Genomic DNA, 19060 nt, shown 5'->3' with positions numbered 1-19060 from the left:
GATTTTTCTTTATTTTCTTTCCACCACTGGCATGGATCTCTCAGGAGGAACCGGCAGGTGTGAAGAGTAACTGTCAGTCAATAGGTACTCTATATGTGCAAGATAGCTAAGCATAGAAGTTTAAACAGTAATTGATGGGGCATCAGTTCATGAGTCTAACCCAAGGGTGGGCAATTCCAGGCCTCGAGGGCCGGTGTCCTGCTGGTTTTAGATCTCACCCTGGGTCTACACACCTGAATCACATGATTAGTTCGTTACCAGGCCTCTGGAGAACTTCAGGACATGTTGAGGAGCTAATTTAGCCATTTAAATCAGCTATGTTGGATCAATGACACATCTAAAACCTGCAGGACACCGGCCCTCGAGGCCTGGAGTTGCCCACCTCTGGTCTAACCTTCCGTCTTGTCCGCTAATTTATGGATTAGCATCCTTTGCTATCAAAAGAACCATTAATTTTGGATGAAAAAATCAGTATGAAGCTGCAAAACATATCTGATCTCTATAATTAAACTATAAGTAATGGAAATCTTTTACCATATGTGATTACTCTGTTATGGTAATTTCTGATTATTTGATACTTAAACTTTGCATTTTCATTCTAATAATAATACCACAATTTTATTGCATTTATATTTATAGAGCTGATTTAAGTTACCCTAAATAATTTTTGTATTAATTACTTAATGCCAACTAAACGCAACAATGTTAAGTTAGCATGTTAGCAGTATATTGTAAACATAGCATGCCTTTTTGAGTCCTACCCGTGTTTGTGCAAATTGATGAAATTAAATATAGTTTACTTTTGATAATAAACAAAATATAGCATTTTAAAGCTAAATCTAATACTTCAAAAAGTATTTTAAAAAATAGATGAAATTTAATATTTACTAAAAGTCCAGCTGCAGATCGAGCATACCATGAAATCACAGAAGTCTCTAATTTATCTGTGACTTTATTAGCTTTGGATCTGGAATCCATACCTCATTGGGACTCAGGACTAGCTAATTATATACATTTATCCATGCTAGCCACTGCGATTGAAGTTCAGCTAAATTTCAAAGATGAGAAGAAGATTAAAAACAGTTTTTAAGAACTATGGCAAAACAACTTTACAACATCAGTTGGTTGACTGACTAACTACTTTGGGTTTTATTGGTTATTAAGATACATTGTGAGATATACCACTTTAATTCAGTGCTCAGAGGCCTGTACTATGAAGCAGGATTGCACTTACCAGGATTGACCCTGGGTTTCTTGTGCTGTGAAGGTGGTTCTTGGTAACATATGCGGTAGACCTTACCTGCTGGGGAATGTTGTGGAAGGTTATGTTTGAGATTAGAAATCACCAGGGCAGAAATCCCTGCCTACCGACCAATCACTCCTGAAAAATAGTATCTGTGTGCAGACAGTAGGACGTTTTTCAGCAGTTTGTGTTTCCCTGATGAGCACCATTTTAAAAATATTCTTAAACTTTATTCCTTTAGGGTTTTTTTTCATGTTGGCTAAACACAATTATACAACAATTTCATTGTTTTATTAGCATTAATGTATTCATATATGATATTAATATATTATATATGAAAACAGGAAACTGCTGGAGAAAGTTTTCAACTGGTTTAACTGGCAACAGGTGAGCAGAGATTCACCAATCTGCAAAGACGAGGCTAAAAATCAGTTTTGGATGCAAATGTGATGAAAACTCGTGATTAAAAAAAAAAAACTGAACGTTTGATTCTTGCACTGAGCAGCATTTAAGTGTAATATGCAAATGCTAGTGAGTAAAGCACAAGTAAATGAAGGACATTTTCTATCCTTTTCCAATGAGCTATTGCCAGTGATGATACATTTTCTAAATTTAAGTGTAAATCTATTAAAATAAGGTGGCAGCAGCGGCGCGTTCATTATAGTGACAGAGCATTATATTCAGCGAGGCAGGAAAAGTGAAATGTAAGCACAAAAGTAGCCTCGTGGTGTTTTATAGCAGCTTTCAATAACTAAAGTGACTTAGCCTTGTAGCTCTTGAGCAGCCTTCTTCATCACATGATAAAACTAAAAACTCTGGTTGCTGGATCTGGAGTCCGACTATAACCAGCTGCTTAAGTCTCGCTTTTCCACCACATAACTGCATCAGTGATTTCCATCCACCCTTTGCTTTTCCAGTTATATGGAGCGACTCTTGGTGGAGTCACTTGTTTACATTTGAGTCGCACATCACCAGCTGCTCGTCTCACCTCGTTCTTAGCATTTGATGCTGGGTTTTTACCTCATTTGATGATACGGGTTTGTTGTTTTCACCTTTAGCGAGAAGAGTTTTCTTTCATATTTTTCAAAGTACCGTGATTTGTTGGAAGCTGTTGAAGTAGCTCCCTTTTTAGGTACTAATTCATCGTCGGAGGCTGACTCATAGCTCTCGCAGTCAGACATACCTGGGACTGTATGCACTGGAAACATGGGATTATTGTTGCAGTTTAGTGAAACTAAAAATTGAGAACGGTGGACGAACGGCTACGCGAGGAGCAGGCGGGTTTTAGAAGTGGAAGGTCCTGCATTGAACAAATATTCACGCTGAGATCAATTATTGAGCAGAGCCTCGAATTCCAGCAAAGGCTATGCGTGAACTTCGTTGACTTTAAAAAGGCTTTTGATAGCCTTAATCGAGACACGCTCTGGAAAATCATCAAGTCTTACGGCGTACCCGACTGCTTCGTTACCACGTTCCAAGCGTTGTACCGCAACTCTAGTTGCTGCGTCCGAACAGACAACGGCATCACGGAATATCTTAACATCGATACTGGTGTGCGACAAGGCTGCGTCCTATCGCCATTCCTCTTCAACATCGCCATTGACTATGTCATGCGCCGAGCAATTGGACCGAACACGATGGGCATCGCCGGACGTGATCCCCTGCAGCAGTTCACAGTTTTGGACTTTGCGGACGATATAGCCTTACTTGCACCAACACTCCGGGCCCTTCAAGAAAACAACCTCATCTTTGGAAAGCAAAGCAGCACCGATAGGACTCAGGATCAGCGGTGAGAAGTCGAAGATTATGCGAGTTGGTTACGCTACACCATCAAACACAGCGGTTAATGTGAAGCAGCAGCAGCAGCTAGAAGAGGTGGACAGGTTCATGTACCTGGGTTGCACTTTTAGCAGTGATGGGGACGTGGAGCATGACGTTAAGTGCAGAATTGGGAAAGCATGGGCAGCCTTTCAACGATTACGACCTATATGGATGACCACCGCACTGCCTTTATCAACCAAGTTGCGGCTCCTGAAGACCATCGTTATACCGACGGCACCGTATGCAGCGGAGACTTGGAAATCAACTGCAAAGATCAACCGCCATCTTGACGTCTTCCAACAACGTTGTCTTCGACGGCTGCTCAAGATCACATATCGGGATTGCGTTACCAATGAAGAAGTATATCGCCATGCGGGAGTAGAGCCGCTCCATGTCCAAGTCACCAAGCGTCGGTTCAGATTTGCCGGTCACATCCTTCGGCTACCGGACTCGAGACCTGCCCGTGTCGCGGTTCTGTGGAACCCGAAGAATGGAAAGAGACGGCGAGGAAGACCTAAAATAACATGGAGGAGGACTTTCCTTGAAGATTTACGTTCAGTCGAACTGTCATGGGATGAAGCAACAACTGATAGACCGAGTTCGATGGCGTTCTCTTGTCGCCCGATGCACCAATCGGCGTGGGAGGATCTAAGTCTAAGTAAGTTAGTGAAACTGAACACACCGAACATGGAACACGAGGCTTTTCAAAATAAAACAGGAACATAATGGGACGTAGACGTGACAACATGGAATACACAAACTTTAAACACTTGACATACCGTCGAGAGACGGAACACAAAGAGAACATAGACGAGGCACAAAAGAAGCATAAACCTGACTAAAATATTGATATTGTTGTTTGTTCGGAGAAAACTTACAAACATACAGTACAGCACTTTAAAGTCACACTGCTAGCGAAGATTTATGTAAATTTGACAAGCTGAATGCATTCTGTACTGTACAGGAGACACAGTACGAGATTGACAGTGGTCTACAGCCTATCAGGATGCAGAACACAATACACTGTAAAAAAACAAACCAAAAAAACATGCAAAGTTGCACACAAAAAATCGTCGAAACACCGACGCCACGAAAGGTGAACCGTGTTATAGTGAGGGACCACCGTAAGCTCAAAATGCTGGGACCAGCCCAGCCCAGTGATATGTCAAAGTGTTAGACTGGTCAGATTATTTTACTAGCATGTAAAACAGGAGACTGACGGAGGAAATGAGTCGGGGAATGCCTCGTGTGCCTGCTGCGCTCCTATAACGTCTCGCATTACTACAAGCGTTCTTTTCTTTATATTCAAGCACGAGAAGACTATTTTCAAAGGCTTTCTTGCCAAAATGTGGTGTGAAAGCTCCTCATGCGTCTGCGCTTTAGGATCATCGGTGACTCACAACCTCAACAAATCAGTCCAGCGAGCAGATGAGCAAGCGCTCACATTTCCAGCGCTCCCTGCCATTCTGCTCTCCTCTGATGTTCACTTTAGATTTTCTCCCTCAGCTTCCCCGCCTCTCTGCTCGCAGGGCATTGCCCCTCTTTTTCTCTCTCTTCACCACAAGGAGTAGTCCTTTGTGTTTGTGGATGTATTTCTGCTATGACTGTGTCTATTCTGTATCCGTTCTCTCTTTACTGTGGCAATCTCATGCTTGGATTGGTTCAGTTCAGGCAGAATTACGGATGGATTACGTTAGATAGATTTTACTGAATGCTTTACACCAATATGTTTTCTTGTAATTGCAGTAGTTTAGAGTGTTTACTTGAATCGGCTGCCCTTTGAGCAGTGCGTATGATTCATTTTACTGATGCCCCATTAAGCTGTTTGCTTTTATCTCCCTTCCAAATTATTTATTTTTAACTTGGCATGTCCTCACGAGTTGCCTGCCTCGCTAAAGGTCACAACACCATCAGCAACATTACCACAAATACCAGCTAAACAAAAAATAAATAATAAATCTGGCAACCTGTTACCGTGCCTGCCTGCTTGCCGTCACAACAGCCGCCAGCCAATCCTCAGCGTCGGAGGTGTGGCTTGTACTCGCTGCGTGCCTGCTCGGAGCTCCTTGTGTATATTCTGAATGAAACGGCAAGTGAAGCATTTCCCTGCGTGCCGAGCGCTGCTCCGCTCGCTGCTCTGAGTGTGCGAGTGAAGGGAAAGCTGACTTGAGCCTCAGCCTAGTGGGAGCCACTCTGTGCCACACCGGGAGTGCCTTTGGGAGAGGCGGGGGTTGTTTTGCAAGAAAGGGGTTCGTCAAGCAGTGGTTAATGGAGAGAGAGCAAGACAGGAGGAGGCAGAGAGCACTTTTCAGTCCCTCTGAATCTTTCATGAAGGGAGATCCTCCAACATCAAGCCGCCTGATGGACTGAGAGAAAGAGTTGGTGTTCGCTTAACAGGCGCCAACAGTGACAGAGGTAGAGGAACACGGGGCGAAGGAGGGGGCACTGGGGCGTGAGAGCAGGACCAGGAGAGAGATGGACAAGCCGTAATGAGAAGGGGAATTCTTCTATATGTGGCCCAGCTGTAGAAGCTCCTCTGAGAGCCTCTGATGAACCGAAGACCAGCAGAAAAACAGAGGGCACGAGCCACAGAAGAGAGGGAGCGGGAGGGCACGACCGCTGGCTGGCTAATCCCTAAAAACTCGCGAAGAACGAGGGAAAAGGGGAAGAATTGAAAGCACAGAGGCAGAGCAAGAAAAAGGTATGTGTGAGCTGGCCTTTTCCTGAGTGACTGTTTGTGCATGCTCAGGCTCTCTGCAGCATTTTAACCCAGTGGAAAAGTTCAGTGTGTCTACAAGAGAAGGGCCAACTAAAGCATACATGACTAGCCCGCGGGGCTAAAATTGGGCGGGATTTGGTAGAATTTGACAGAAGAGCACAAGTCTGCCCACAGGGATGTCATCCAACGAGCTGAGCGTCGAGATGGACTCGTGCATTCGGACGTTCAAGGAGCACATGCACCTGGAGCTGGAGCCGCCCAAGATGCCGGGTGTCATGGGAGGGAAGAGGGGAGCCACGTCCCCGAAGCTGTCCCCTAGAAGCTCCCCGCGGCTCTTCCGCAAGCTGATGGTCAACAAGAGCATCCGACAGAGGCGACGCTTCACTGTAGCTCATACCTGGTAAGGCCTGTGGGTTGGTGGGCAATAAAAAAGTAGGGGTGGAGGGAAAATGTGCAGACTAAGATTGATTGATGTGACAGAGAGTTAAAGCTAGGGGAAAGACTGAATGTGGATGTGATTGGACAGTAAAGATGGGTTTACTTTGGGAAACCCATGAGGGAGAGTGGCTGAGGGACAGCGGTAGAGCTGGGGTGTAACCGTCGGGGAGGAATTCATTTGCCGATAGAGATAAAGGGTTAAACAGCCGGACGGTGACGTGGGGAAAAGAGGGAAAAAAGGAAGGTGAGAGAATCCAAGTATAGAGGCTGAGCTGACAAAAAACAGCCCGTGGTTTCTAAAAGGGAAACCAATTTTGTGGCAAGCACGGGGTCAGAAATATATCAGGGCTGGGCTGCTGTGGGATGACTCGTCACTGGGTTAGAGGATTACATAATGGACTAAAATCACATTCGGCAGACTCCCCCGTCCTCCATTTTGATGTCTCTGCCCCATACCTGGTGAGATTTGTGTGCGTGCAGATCAGTCCTCGTTTCGGACGGCTGCTGTGATATGCAGAGTGTTGGGTGTGTTATGCAACCTGGTGGTTCTTAACCTTTTTTTCTTTTGGCTGACAACCCCAACGAGGAAATGGATGTTCACACAACACGAGCGCAACACAAAATGCCAAATATGTTGGAGCATCCACAGCACAGAGTACGGCTCTGTTTACATTTCGTTGTGTAGTTTACACAGGCGGCATTTCTCTTTGTGGCAGTCTGATTATAAAGACGCCCAGATGCAGGAAGTCTGACTTTCACAGGGTCTACTTCCTATAAACCCCTTAATTCTATCCTTTTTTTCTATTTTGTGCCCCCACCCACAACTTAAATCTACCTTTTCATTTTGCAGCAGTTACTACAGGAGAAAGGATGACTTGCTTTGTTATGCAATGTATGGATTAGAGGCAAAGAGCTGATGTGATTTGACTGCAAGAGCTCAAGGTGACTCTTTCTGTCTAAATTAGGCCGTGGAAGACGGGGATGTAATTCTTTATTTTTTTCGTGACATTTCTGAAGGTGAAAACCATCTTCAGAGGAGGGTGATCGTCACGTACCCTTAAGCACGCACCGCATGACACCGAAATGGGTTACACATTCGACGTAACATGATAAAGCAGGCTTGTCACTGCTTGGGCGGGTCTTAAAAAGATTCCCTGTGGTGGGACTTGCAGGAAGGAAAAGAAAAACGAGTCTCGATATCAATCTGCCCCTCTGTGTTGTGACTACAACCTGAGATGTTTGCATGACAGAAAAAGAAGAAATAACGTGTGTGTTTGTGCAGCTTTACCTGTGGTACGTGCACGGATGATTGTGAATGCAGATATTACAGCGGTTGTTTGTTTTGCCCCTTCTCGTTGTATATCTCACCATCTCCTCCCTACACAGCAGCAGCAGCAGCAGAAAGGGGACTCGTGCCTGTTTATCTCTCTGCTTGTATAGTATAGAGCACAGAGAGATTAGTGGGGGTTGGGTGGGTACAAGAAGGGGAAAAACAAGGAGAATGGCTTCATTTAGACATCATTAAAGATGTCAGTAGTGTCTTTTGACTTGTTCGTTCTCATAAATCCACAGCATATGGGCCGGAGCCAGGGACTCGACAACACCTATAACACTAATTGCAGCCATTAGGCGTCAGTCGAATGCATTAACAGCAGATTCATGATACGGCGTCCTCGGGCAAGACGCAGAGATCCGTCTGCTGTCTAATTATAATTCTCTGAAAGTTACAAATAAAATTTTCTTTTAATCAAATAGGAAGGAAGAGATCAAAAAGCAGAGCAGACACATGAAGAGAGCGTTTTGGGGGAGAAAAACCCACCAGTCATCTCCAAAAGAGGGAGGTGTGGCAATTAGGATGAAAATGCCAGCTGACAGCCAGGACCAGAATAGGACCAGGTGTTTCAGACTTCATTTCATGCTCATTTTCTTTTAATCCCACACACATTAAATGTTAGGATGGCATTAAAATACACAGCGAGACTACGCGATTAATCATCACGCGTTCGGCTTTATCTCGTGACATAAAATGTGCTGCGTGCTGCACCGGAATATCAATGACGTTTTTCCTTGGAGAACGAAAACCTCCTCACCTGGAAATCCTTCAGGGCATTAGTGTCTGCTCATACTGGCCTAATTGTCTCCCCACCTGTACCAGACCTCGGGGAAATACTGGAGAAAAATAAGATGAATCGGTGATCCGTGTTGCTCAGGCGCGCCTGCCGTCGTACGAGTAGCAAAGAACTGTCATGATGTAATGATGCCTGATGTATGTGAGCTCTAAATGTACCACTGCAATAATTATCACAGGTGAATATTTACTCAGATATATGCTCAGAATAGAAATAACCTTTGAGTTCAAATGGTTTTCTTAGTACTGGAAAAGTAGCTAAGTTGCAAATTTAAGGTGCTCTCAGTTGACTATGTGAAAGTGGTTCCTTGTTGTGAGGATCCTCCAGAGAATTGTCACCTGAATCTGCAGCTCCCCCGAGTTTTGCACGGCTTTATAGCGAGTTTCAGCTCATTATTCAGCCGTTTATCGTTTCTTTTTCAGTGTCTCTGCTCTCTGAGCTGTGGAGACGCTCTATAATGCCACTGCAGCAACACCACCTGCCCAAACGGGACACAGGTGGAGCAATAGTGGCCAAAAGAGCTACATGTTCCCCTCATGAAATAGAAAATGTTTGCAATATCGCCTTGAAATAACAGCATTTCTGTCACAAGCAATAAATCAGTAAGCCTCTTGGATGAGAGCAGTGGCGGTCCTAGCCTGTTTGGCGCCCTGGGCGAACACTCCCTCTGGCGCCCCCCCGTTAATAAAACATATTAAGGATAAAACTGTTGTCGGAACCATACTGAATTTCACCAGAGAAACACACACACACACACACACACACACACACACAGAACAGGACAAATCAACGATTGACTAATGACTAATTAATATTAAAATCTGTAACATAATGTATTGTTTGGAGTTTAGTCTGTTACTGTTACTATTTTTACCATTTCTTCTTGGAGCAACTGTAACCCACATAATTTCCTTAGGGATTAATAAAGTATTCTGATTGGTTCAGGACGACCTGCCATTATCCAATCACACATCTGCTTACCTGCATCTTTTGCTCGTTTCTCCTCCTCTTCTTTTCTATTTTTTCTAAACTGACCACCTGATGGCTTTGAACTTTTCTTGTCCATCTTGGTTTTAATTTTGCACTCCAGCATGAACACCCATCCCCCAACTCGAGGATCACCACAACATAACCTAACAGACCTACACCTTAGTTCACAGATTCACTTTGTCTAAGGTGTATTTCTGAGATTTCACACAACCCAGGATTAAAATCATGAATACATAATGGACTTGGATTTACAACATTATGAATGAAATGTGCTCTATTTGGAAGCAGCCTGGTTATGTGTGAGACTTTAAATCATCAAACTGCAAATTATAAATTTTAAATTGTTATTGATCCCTTTACCCCGAGTCCTAAAGTGTATATTTATTTTCTTACTCTTCTTATATTTATTGTTTGTTTACTTGCACTGCTGTAACTGGAGCCTCGTCGTCTCGTCTCTATTTACTGGACTGTATGTAGCGGAGATGACAATAAAGTTTACTTTGACTTCAGCAGCGAGCAGGCGCACCGAGGGCTCTCGCGCTCACTTTTTGCGTATAGAATTTTGAAAAAACATCGGTGCAAATTATAAGTCTGTATCATGATGTCTGGTGTTTTCGTGCTTGTTGGTTTGTTTTTATTTAGTTTTATTCTGCCAGTTGCTGCTCCAGCCAGCCAGAGACTCCGCCCCGCCCTCTCCTTCCTGTGTCACAAGCAGCAGGCGCACCTCGCAAACGGAGGGCGCCCTTACTCCCAGCAAATGGGCGATAGAAAACCGATCGTGCCTATGCCATCCCCAATATGCGCTGACTGACGTCGGAGCAGCATGAGTACAAGCAATTTATTTTTTGCCGATGCCCGTGATGCCACCCCCCACCATGATGCCGTCCCGGGCAACCGCCCGTGTCGCCCGTATCTAAAAGCGCTACTGGATGAGAGCATAGACGTCTTCAAAAAAAGTCCAGTTGCCTTCTTTCAAAGCTCCTTAGATTTGATGATTATCCAACATAACCATAGCTGTGACCAAAGAGGTTATGCGTGCGTCATTCCTTCTGTCTGCAAACACAGTAGTTCGAAGATTTTTGAGTAAATTGTGGTAAAACTTTGTAGGCGTGTAGAGAGGGGTCATGTTAGCAATCCACTAAAACTTCAGCCAACAGTCAACATAATGATTTATGGTGGAAAACTGGTAACAAATATAACTGATTCTTACAAGTGTGGTGCGCCAGCATATAACCAGTGATAATAATGCTATTTATATATATATATATATATATATATATATATATATATACATATATATATATAAAACCATGTTTCTTACAGCCATTGTTTGTATTGACAACATATAGAAAATGATATATGGGGATTCTGAGTATCACAGTACATCTTGTTCAATGTCAAACAAGGTCAAACGTTCATAAAACGTCTTTTTTTTAAAAAATAAATAAATGTGCTGCTTTTGTTTGTATTGGCAACATTTCGGAAATGATACTCATATATGGAAATTCCTTCTTTAACCTCCTAGGACCTGGCGTCCACATATGTGGACGTCACATTTTGGGTTATTTTGACCAAAATACTGAGTTTTGCTCTACATGGGCCTGATATCCACTCACGAGGACGTTTTACTGCTACTGTTCTATCAAAATTAAAAATGCAGTGGAAGAGTTCGGTTCTTAGGAGGTTAAAGAAAGTGAAGAAATCATTTCTATATACGAGATCCAATGCTGTTCCCTTAAAAGTAAATACTGCCCCGAGAGTCTTGGTGGAGGTTCGCCCTCTTGGAGTGCTGCTTGTTTCATCACAGTTTGTCATAACGGATGAAAACCGGCACTATAAAAGCAACAGAAAAGCTGGTGGAGCTGTGAAGTAGATCGGATGTTTATTTACCATTATCTGTTCATCCAGGAGTTGCCAGCTAGGGTCTCCTTCCATTCGAACAACTCCAAGCATGGAGTCTGTCGTGTCTCCCGGTTGCCAAAAAAGGCAACTCTGTTATTGTGCAATCAGACACAGTGATCATACTAGAGAGAAACATTACTGTGTTGTTGGGTTTGAATTACTTGTGGAAACAGTCTGGGTTTTTAGACGGTTACATTTAAACAGTTTAAACCAAGCTTGTAACAAAAACCGAGCTTGTAACAAAAAGCAACAACAACTAAAAAGATTCAAATGAATCAGTGAATCAGGATGATTTATTCTTGAGGTATAGTCGGGGGTTTTATTGTAACCACACAGAGAAACATCTTTTCATTAGCTGCTTTTGATTCATACACGAGGCGGGTGGCGCTAAAATCAAACTGCTCAATCTTTTTAGGATTATCTAACTAAACAAACATACTTCCCATATTTTTTTCCCAGACATTTTTTTTTTCATGCGTAATGTCTGGTTTTAAATAGCGAGGACTTATAAATTCCAGCCTTGACGGTAGCAGTATCTGCTGCTGTGGTTGACGAGTGGCTGGTGATCTTCTGACCTACTGGCAGTCAGACAATGAATCTTCTGTTTGACCGGTTCAGCGGTTCCCCCGTCTCTGTCTCCGTCTTTTACGCTCTCTTTGTCTGTCTTTTCTAAATTTGCCCCATTCTGTCTGCTTCATTCTCTCCCTCGCTGCTTGTTTGTTTCTCCTGTGTTTTCTTCTTCCGTCTTTTTATTCCTGCTTTGGTTTCTTTTATGGGCGCCCTTCTCCCTTTTTCTTTCTTGTCTTTCTCTCTTTTGCACTCCAAAGCACCGCAAGATGTAAATGTTTGATGGGCAGCTGAGGCGTACGACCGCTCTGTTTTCCACTCACACAAAAAGCACATTAAGGGGGGAAGAGAGAGGGTGAGGGAGACAGACGGAGAAATTGCCATGGGAATAGGAAGAAGGGAAAGAGAAAAAAATATTATTTGCAAAACTTTAGATCTTTAATTATGCTTGCAAATAAATGAACTACACAGTAGATGCTTTGCATAACTGCTAAACAACACCTAAATAAGATCATCACACCTACATATCTGCGAAATATATAATGCGTAAAGGTCTCTGTCGACAACAAAAGGAAAGATTGTTCACTGTGCACGTCCTTATGCGTGTGACGTCCACAAGATACTTTCAGGTGTGGGGGAAGAGTTGCTGGATATGGGCAGAGGGACGGATAATGAAATGGAGGGAAGGATGTAGAAAGAGAGAGAACCAGTAAAACAGACTTCATTCACCACAGCAGCGAAAACAAATAGAGGTGGCCCTGCACCGAGGGTTATTTACCTTAGCTTAAATGTCAACCTAAATGCCCATCTCGCGGCTCTCTTCTATCCGGCTCCCCGTCTGCTATTGATTTGTTTCTTTCTCTTCTTGCACCGTGACTCACCCAAAATCATCTTTACATGAACGTCAAGAAAAGGCTTGACGCGAGTATTGTTATTGCTGCAGCCAGCGTGTTTACGCCAACTGCTCACTTGAGTAAGAGACGGGGGGACAGATGGAGAGACAAAAGAAGCCATTTCATTACACAGCAAACAGCAGAGCAAATGTTTGCTTTCTGTCTTTCTTTTTGGACGTTTAGTCGCTCCTGAGCAAAAACCTTATGCAGCATGTTCACTTTTGCATGAGTGAATTTTGGCGACTTGGTGAGCTCCAACCCCCTGTGACCTTTGTTCACGTACCCTTTTGCTCAGACCTTTAATGGTGTTTCTATTAAGTGTGAACAAATGTTTTCAAAGTCTTGATTTCTTTGGTTCGATAAAAAGGATACGTGGCAAGAATGAGGCAGAACTGAGTTAGCGTTATCCTGGGTAGAGTCAGCCAGAGTGGCGCTGTTTCTTGGTCTCCAAGTTGGTGAACATCCACCAACATTTCCTTATTGCTTTAGGTTGGGTTTTTTTCAGTTTCAGTTGCCTCGATGAATCCAGGTATGTAAATCCCAAAAGTACGTAGCTGGATAACAATACTGCATCCAGACGAGCGAAATCAACCTTTTGGGATTCAGTTTCAAATATTAATAAAAAAAAAATATATATATATATGTACCATATTTTCCGCACTATAAGGCGCACTTAAAATCCTTTAATTTTCTCAAAAATTGACAGTGCGCCTTATGTGTGAATTCTGGTTGTGCTCAATGACCTCAAACCGATTTTGGTAGCTACGAAGCCGCACTGCTTGATGGATTGTTGGAGCATTACGGCTACCGTAGGCACGATACAATATTATCACAATACTTAACGCACGATACGATATTATTGCAATTTTTTAAAATATTTTGCGATATTCAGATTCTGTACATAAAGGTAAACTTTATCAATATTCATTTTATCTAATATCAAAGTCTCACACTCAGTCTTTCTCTCATTTCAGTTTTATTGTTGACAAACTGAACGGTTTGTATTACAGTCTAGTCCAACTTAACTGAATCAACCATCTGGTACAATTATAGCTATTCTGAACTATGCAGTTTATGAAAACTATGCAGCCCCTTCAGCAACTGAAGAATTTGAAAGTAAATTAAAACAAAATATAATTTTACATTAAATAAAAAAGTTTTAAACTTAATTAAAATAAAACATGTCTTAAATTAAAATAAGTAAACTGTCATGTTTATTGCTGCCATAAAAAAAAGTTAAACACATTTGGACAGTGAAGGAATGTCAGGATTCTTGCTCAGAAAAAGGATCAACATGCTCTGAAGTCAGAGCACAAAAACCTTTTTGTAACAAAATATCGATTTCTGCTGTCCCTGTATCGATACATTATTAGCAAACAAAATATCACGATACTACAAAGTATCAATTTTTCCCCCACCCCTAGTAGGCAGGAGCCTCGCGGAGTAATCTGGGTCCTAAACTCCGACCCCTTCAGGTCCCAAAGTCAAACGAACACTGCAGCATCACTGAGAGTTAAAAACTGTCTAAATTCTTTCATCTTTAATAAAATGATCAGCGTTGCTGCTTTACCAGGTGTAACAATAAAGTTTAACATCCAGGCATCCATGAAAACAGAATTTATTACATTTAACAGAGTTAGAAGTTAGCAGGAAATTAGCTCGCTAGCTTCCACCTAAACATGATGTAGCATGTTCTGACTGAGAGATTTCTGAAAAATTCAAACGTAGAGCTCTGCTATCACTTCCAACATAAATGTTAAAGCAGTTTTTTGACTTTTAGATGCAGCTGCCAAAGTAAAAGACTAATGTTAGTGTATATACAGAGTAAACTCTCCTCGAGACAGCATAGACACCTCATTGCTTTGGTTCTTTGTGAGTTAGTGTAATACGAAGCCTCCTGCGGGCCTACCTGGTTGGTAGCTTGTCAGTTCTCATCTCTCTCTGCTGTCGTTTCCTGTCAGCGTGCGACTCTAAAAAATGCAAAACAAGAAGCCATTGTAGCTTTTAAAAACACTGGTGCCTAAAGAATTGACATTTTATTGCTTTTATGTAAATCAGGTTTTCTTTGTCTAACACATGAAAAAAGGTTATTTGTGAGAAATGCTTCAGCTGAACGATGTGTTGCTCTGTAACAACATCGACCTGCCAGACATTCTGATTGGTTCCTCTGACCACAGTGACACAGGCATAACAAGCCTTTGTGATTCACTGATAAATTTAGCGATGCGGGCAGTGAGTCAGAGGTTTGGAACCTCCTCTTCTTCCCTTTCTTCATAATACTACGACTCGGTCGAGCACCCTTATCTTCCTCTCCCGTCTCCCTCCACTGAACCAGTGGAGCAGAAAGTTAACCATTACGGACCGTTGAGTGAGTACGCTTGATCCGCTATGTGTACGTGCGCGTGTCTGTGCACGTTAACATGGATCTCGCCCAAAGATTGGGTTACATTGGACGAGCCTCTGTGGGCGACATGTTTACACACACGTAACACAGACGACTGACCCCATTCTCATATTGCTAATTTTAATCAAATAACTGCTCAGCAATCACATTGTTCCTCCCAGCAGCATGTTTACATGTAAATCCACTTTCTGTGAATCAATCTAAGGGAGTCATGAATTCCTTTTTAAAAGCCAGTGACACGTTTACAAGAAACAGTTGCTTGATGCTGACACAATGTGTTGGCAATTCAGCTTCTTAATTAGCACAAGCAGTCTTTAAGTTTGCGTGCATGCTGTGGTAAAAGGCTGTTGGGAAGGTAAACACTTCTTCCACTGGGATGTTTTTGTGGTTGCTTTAAGCCATTGTAAAGAACATACTGCACTTCCACTGCTGTCAGTAAGAATTTAACCGATGAAGTGTATTCTTCGTCATCCCACCACTTGTCCTTTTGTACTTTGCTCTCTATCTGATTTCCAAAACCAGTAGTACCTTGATTTTGTACTTCCTTCATGTTTATTCTCGGTGAAAAGTATTAATTTATAAATATGCAAGACAGTTGTTTAGCTTGCACTGAATGCAGATGATGTAATGCATAAAAATTTGAGAAACGCGAAAGGAAACGTATTTGATTTGGTACATGTTGCTATAGAGGTTTTAAATTAGAGTTTAGAGGTTGTTCCACAAAGATGGGGCACGAAAAGAAAAAGCACGCTCCCAATAGTCGTTTTCCGGTTGTAGGAACTTTTAGAGAGAGCACAGTAAGGAACATAGAGGTGCAAAAGATGAGCAACTGTATAAAATCTGCTCGAACCTGACAAGGCAACCAGTGATTTCAGTACTGGGGTAATGTGCTCAAATTTCCCATTTTGGTTAAAATGTGAGCAGCTGCATTTTGTACCATCTGTAAACCTCTAAGACTTTTCTGTGGTAACCCAGAAAGAAGAGCGTTACAATAAGAAACAAATGCATGGAGAAGAACCTCTGCAGCGTCAAGTGATGAGTTCTTTTTTTTGTCCCTGAAATTTATGACATAGTCATCAATTTCCAAGGTGAAATTTTGAGACAAGTACTGAAATTTTTGTGGTCCAATGACCATCAAATCTGTCTTATCAGCATTAAGAAGCAGGAAATTATCAGAAAACCAGCTTCCAATTAAAGATAGACAAGCTTCTAACTTGGACAAGTCAGCATAGTTTCTCACTGACCCGGAGTGGGCACTCCACACTTTTCCGGCTGAGAACCATGGCCTCAGATTTGGAGGTGCTGATCCTCATTCCCGCTACCTCACACTCGACTGCGAGCCATTCCAGTGTGAGCTGGAGGCCCTCACCCGATGAAGCCAACAGAACCACACCCGCGAAAAGCAGAGATGAGATTCTGAAGCCCTCCACCACTTGGCTGAGCCTAGAAATCCTGTCCATAAAAATTATGAACAGAATTGGTGACAAAGGGCAGCCCTGGCGGAGCCCATCACCCACCGGGAACGAGTCCGACTTACTCCAGTCGCCCTTCTTAAAGATGGGGACCACCACCCCGGTCTGCCAGTCCAGGGGTACTGCCCCTGATCTCCACGCAACATTGTAGAGGCGTGTCAACCAGGACGGCCCTACAACGTCCAGAGACTTCAGAAACTTGGGGCGGACCTCATCCACACCATGGGCTCTGCCACCAAGGAGTTGTTTAACTGCCTCAGTGACCTCGCCCCCGGAAATTGGCGGGTCATCCCCCGCATCCCCAGACTCTGCTTCCTCCTCGGAAAACGTGTCAGTGGGATTAAGGAGGTCCTCGAAGTATTCCTTCCACCGCCCGACAATTTTCTCAGTCGAAGTCAGCAGCGCTCCGCCAGCACTATACGCAGTGCAGGTAGAGCACCACTTTCCTCTCCTGAGACGCCTGACGGGGCTCCGCCCTGGAGCCAGGCCTGGGGAGGGTGCCCCAGGGCGAGCGTCTGGTGGCCGGGCCTTAGTCCATGGGGCCCGGCCGGGCACAGCCTGAAAAGGGGACATGAGCCCATCCTCCCGCAGGCCCACCACCCGCAGGAGGCGCCGGGGTCGGGTGCATTGTGTGCCGGGCGGCCAGGAGTGGAGGCCCTGGCGGACTGATCCCTGGCTACCAAGACTGACCCTAATATATTTATAACAACATATTTCTATCAAGACAAATTACATCAACGTTTCTGCCAAGTAAAGGTGATGTCAAACATACTTTGAACACTTAAAGGATGTTGACATAATGCCTGATTCTTTTTCCCCGCTTTTTATTATTATTATGAACTGTTCAACATACAGAGTAGAGCAGTACAGATGAGGAAACTTACAGAGTTGGTAAGAAAAATAATACACGCGTGATCGTCAATGCGTGTAGTGAGTGTGAGGGTGTTTATTTCTATTCAGTCCAGGATTAATGCAATTTTAATTTCATTATTATAATAAGCACGGTGGCACGGTGGTTAGCACTGTTGTCGCACAGCAAGAAGGTCCTGAGTTCAATTCCAACATCAGGCCGGGGTCTTTCTGTGTGGAGTTTGCATGTTCTCCCCGTGTTTGTGTGGGTTCTCTCTGGGTTCCGGCTTCCTCCCACCGTCCAAAGACATGCAGCTTGTGGGGATAGGTTAATTGATAATCCAAATTGCCACTAGGTGTGAATGTGTGAGTGAATGTGAGTGCGAATGGTTGTCTGTCCCTGTGTGTTGTCCCTGTGTGTTGGCCCTGCGACAGACTGGCGACCGCCTCTTGCCCTATGACAGCTGGGATAGGCTCCAGCGCCCCCCGCGACCCTGAAAAGGATACATGGAAGCGAATGGATGGATATTATAATAATAATAATGATAATAACACTTAAAGCGACATTAAGTCAGTATTGTTACCATCATCACCGATAATCATAATAATGATAATAATAACAATTATGTCCAGTGACCAACTATGAACAATAACAATAATGACAATGAAAAAGTATGTTGGAGGGCTCACTCAGAGGCTATCCCTAGAGGGTAGCTGGGAAAGGTCATCAATGATAATGTTGTATGGTTCATGAGCGCAACGTCTTTTCATGTTTACCTGGGAAACTGCTTTCAGACAATCGTTATTTCTAATAGAGCAGTAAATGCTAAAAGCTACTGCTTTGTTTGCAGAGGGTCACAGCTCCTACAGTATTTGATTCACCACCTTTCCCAACCAGTCATGTGTCTGCTGTCTGTTGAATTTCAACTATAGTGCGTTTGTGTACAGTATTGCTTGAATTGTAGTATATTGTTTGTAACATCCTCCTAATATTTATTATTTGCATAGTTTCTGTCAAATACGCTAATAAAACAAATCATCTTCATTATATTCCATGCTCAGCTCCTTATCCCTCTCTCATATCTCTTGTAGTTTATTGTACAATTATGTTGATGCCAATAATTAAGCGATTGTAATAAATTACATCTGACATCTCAGCTATTTGTGAGTTCTGCAAGTTTGCACAAATGAATACATTTCCCAACTGTTTAAGTATGTTTTAAATCAGTGCTGCTATGACGGAAAATGTACAATCGAGGGATCTCGGAATTCTGCTTTTAATTTTTCCAGTTTTCTTCTTCTGTTTTTGGTTTTCTGTTGGAGTCGGGTGAGGGGAAACGTAGAGCAGTGGCAGGAGTGACTGAGGGGGGAAAAAAGCACTTCGGTGCCATTTCAGGTCAGAGGTTGTGAACGCGGTTATATCGACTTACAGTTTAGTCACACTGTGCTTAGTAGGGCAACTGAAACTATGAATCCTGTCATTACCGTATTACTCGCTGTCTTATTGAGCATGCATGTGTTTGTCACGTGCACATACTTCTTGGTCTGAGCTACAACTGTGCCATTAACCTATTGCTAATGATGGTGTGCTTCTACGTCTTTGTGCTATACGTGAAGCACCCTGAATATTCTT

At 43.1% G+C, this 19060-nt stretch overlaps 1 protein-coding gene across 5 annotated transcripts in view; it reads left to right on the top strand.

Moving 5' to 3' along the window:
* pde4ba (phosphodiesterase 4B, cAMP-specific a) overlaps window positions 1–19060 on the top strand; it is a 243702-nt gene that overhangs the window by 81351 nt on the left and 143291 nt on the right. The window contains exons 1-2 of one of the 5 annotated variants that reach the window (XM_085138559.1): window positions 852–5765; window positions 5958–6183. The exons of 3 other annotated variants lie outside the window; for them this stretch is intronic. In XM_085138559.1, the coding sequence (XP_084994685.1) occupies window positions 5960–6183 (224 nt within the window). In that variant the 5' untranslated portion in view covers window positions 852–5765; window positions 5958–5959. Of the gene's footprint in view, window positions 1–851; window positions 6184–19060 lie in introns of those variants that run through there. One more of the 5 variants, XM_085138558.1, reaches the window with a different exon arrangement.

Source organism: Neolamprologus multifasciatus, chromosome 17, assembly GCF_963576455.1.
Source record: "Neolamprologus multifasciatus chromosome 17, fNeoMul1.2, whole genome shotgun sequence".
Classification (NCBI taxonomy): Eukaryota; Metazoa; Chordata; class Actinopteri; order Cichliformes; family Cichlidae; genus Neolamprologus; species Neolamprologus multifasciatus.
This window is presented reverse-complemented; position numbering and strand designations above follow the sequence as displayed.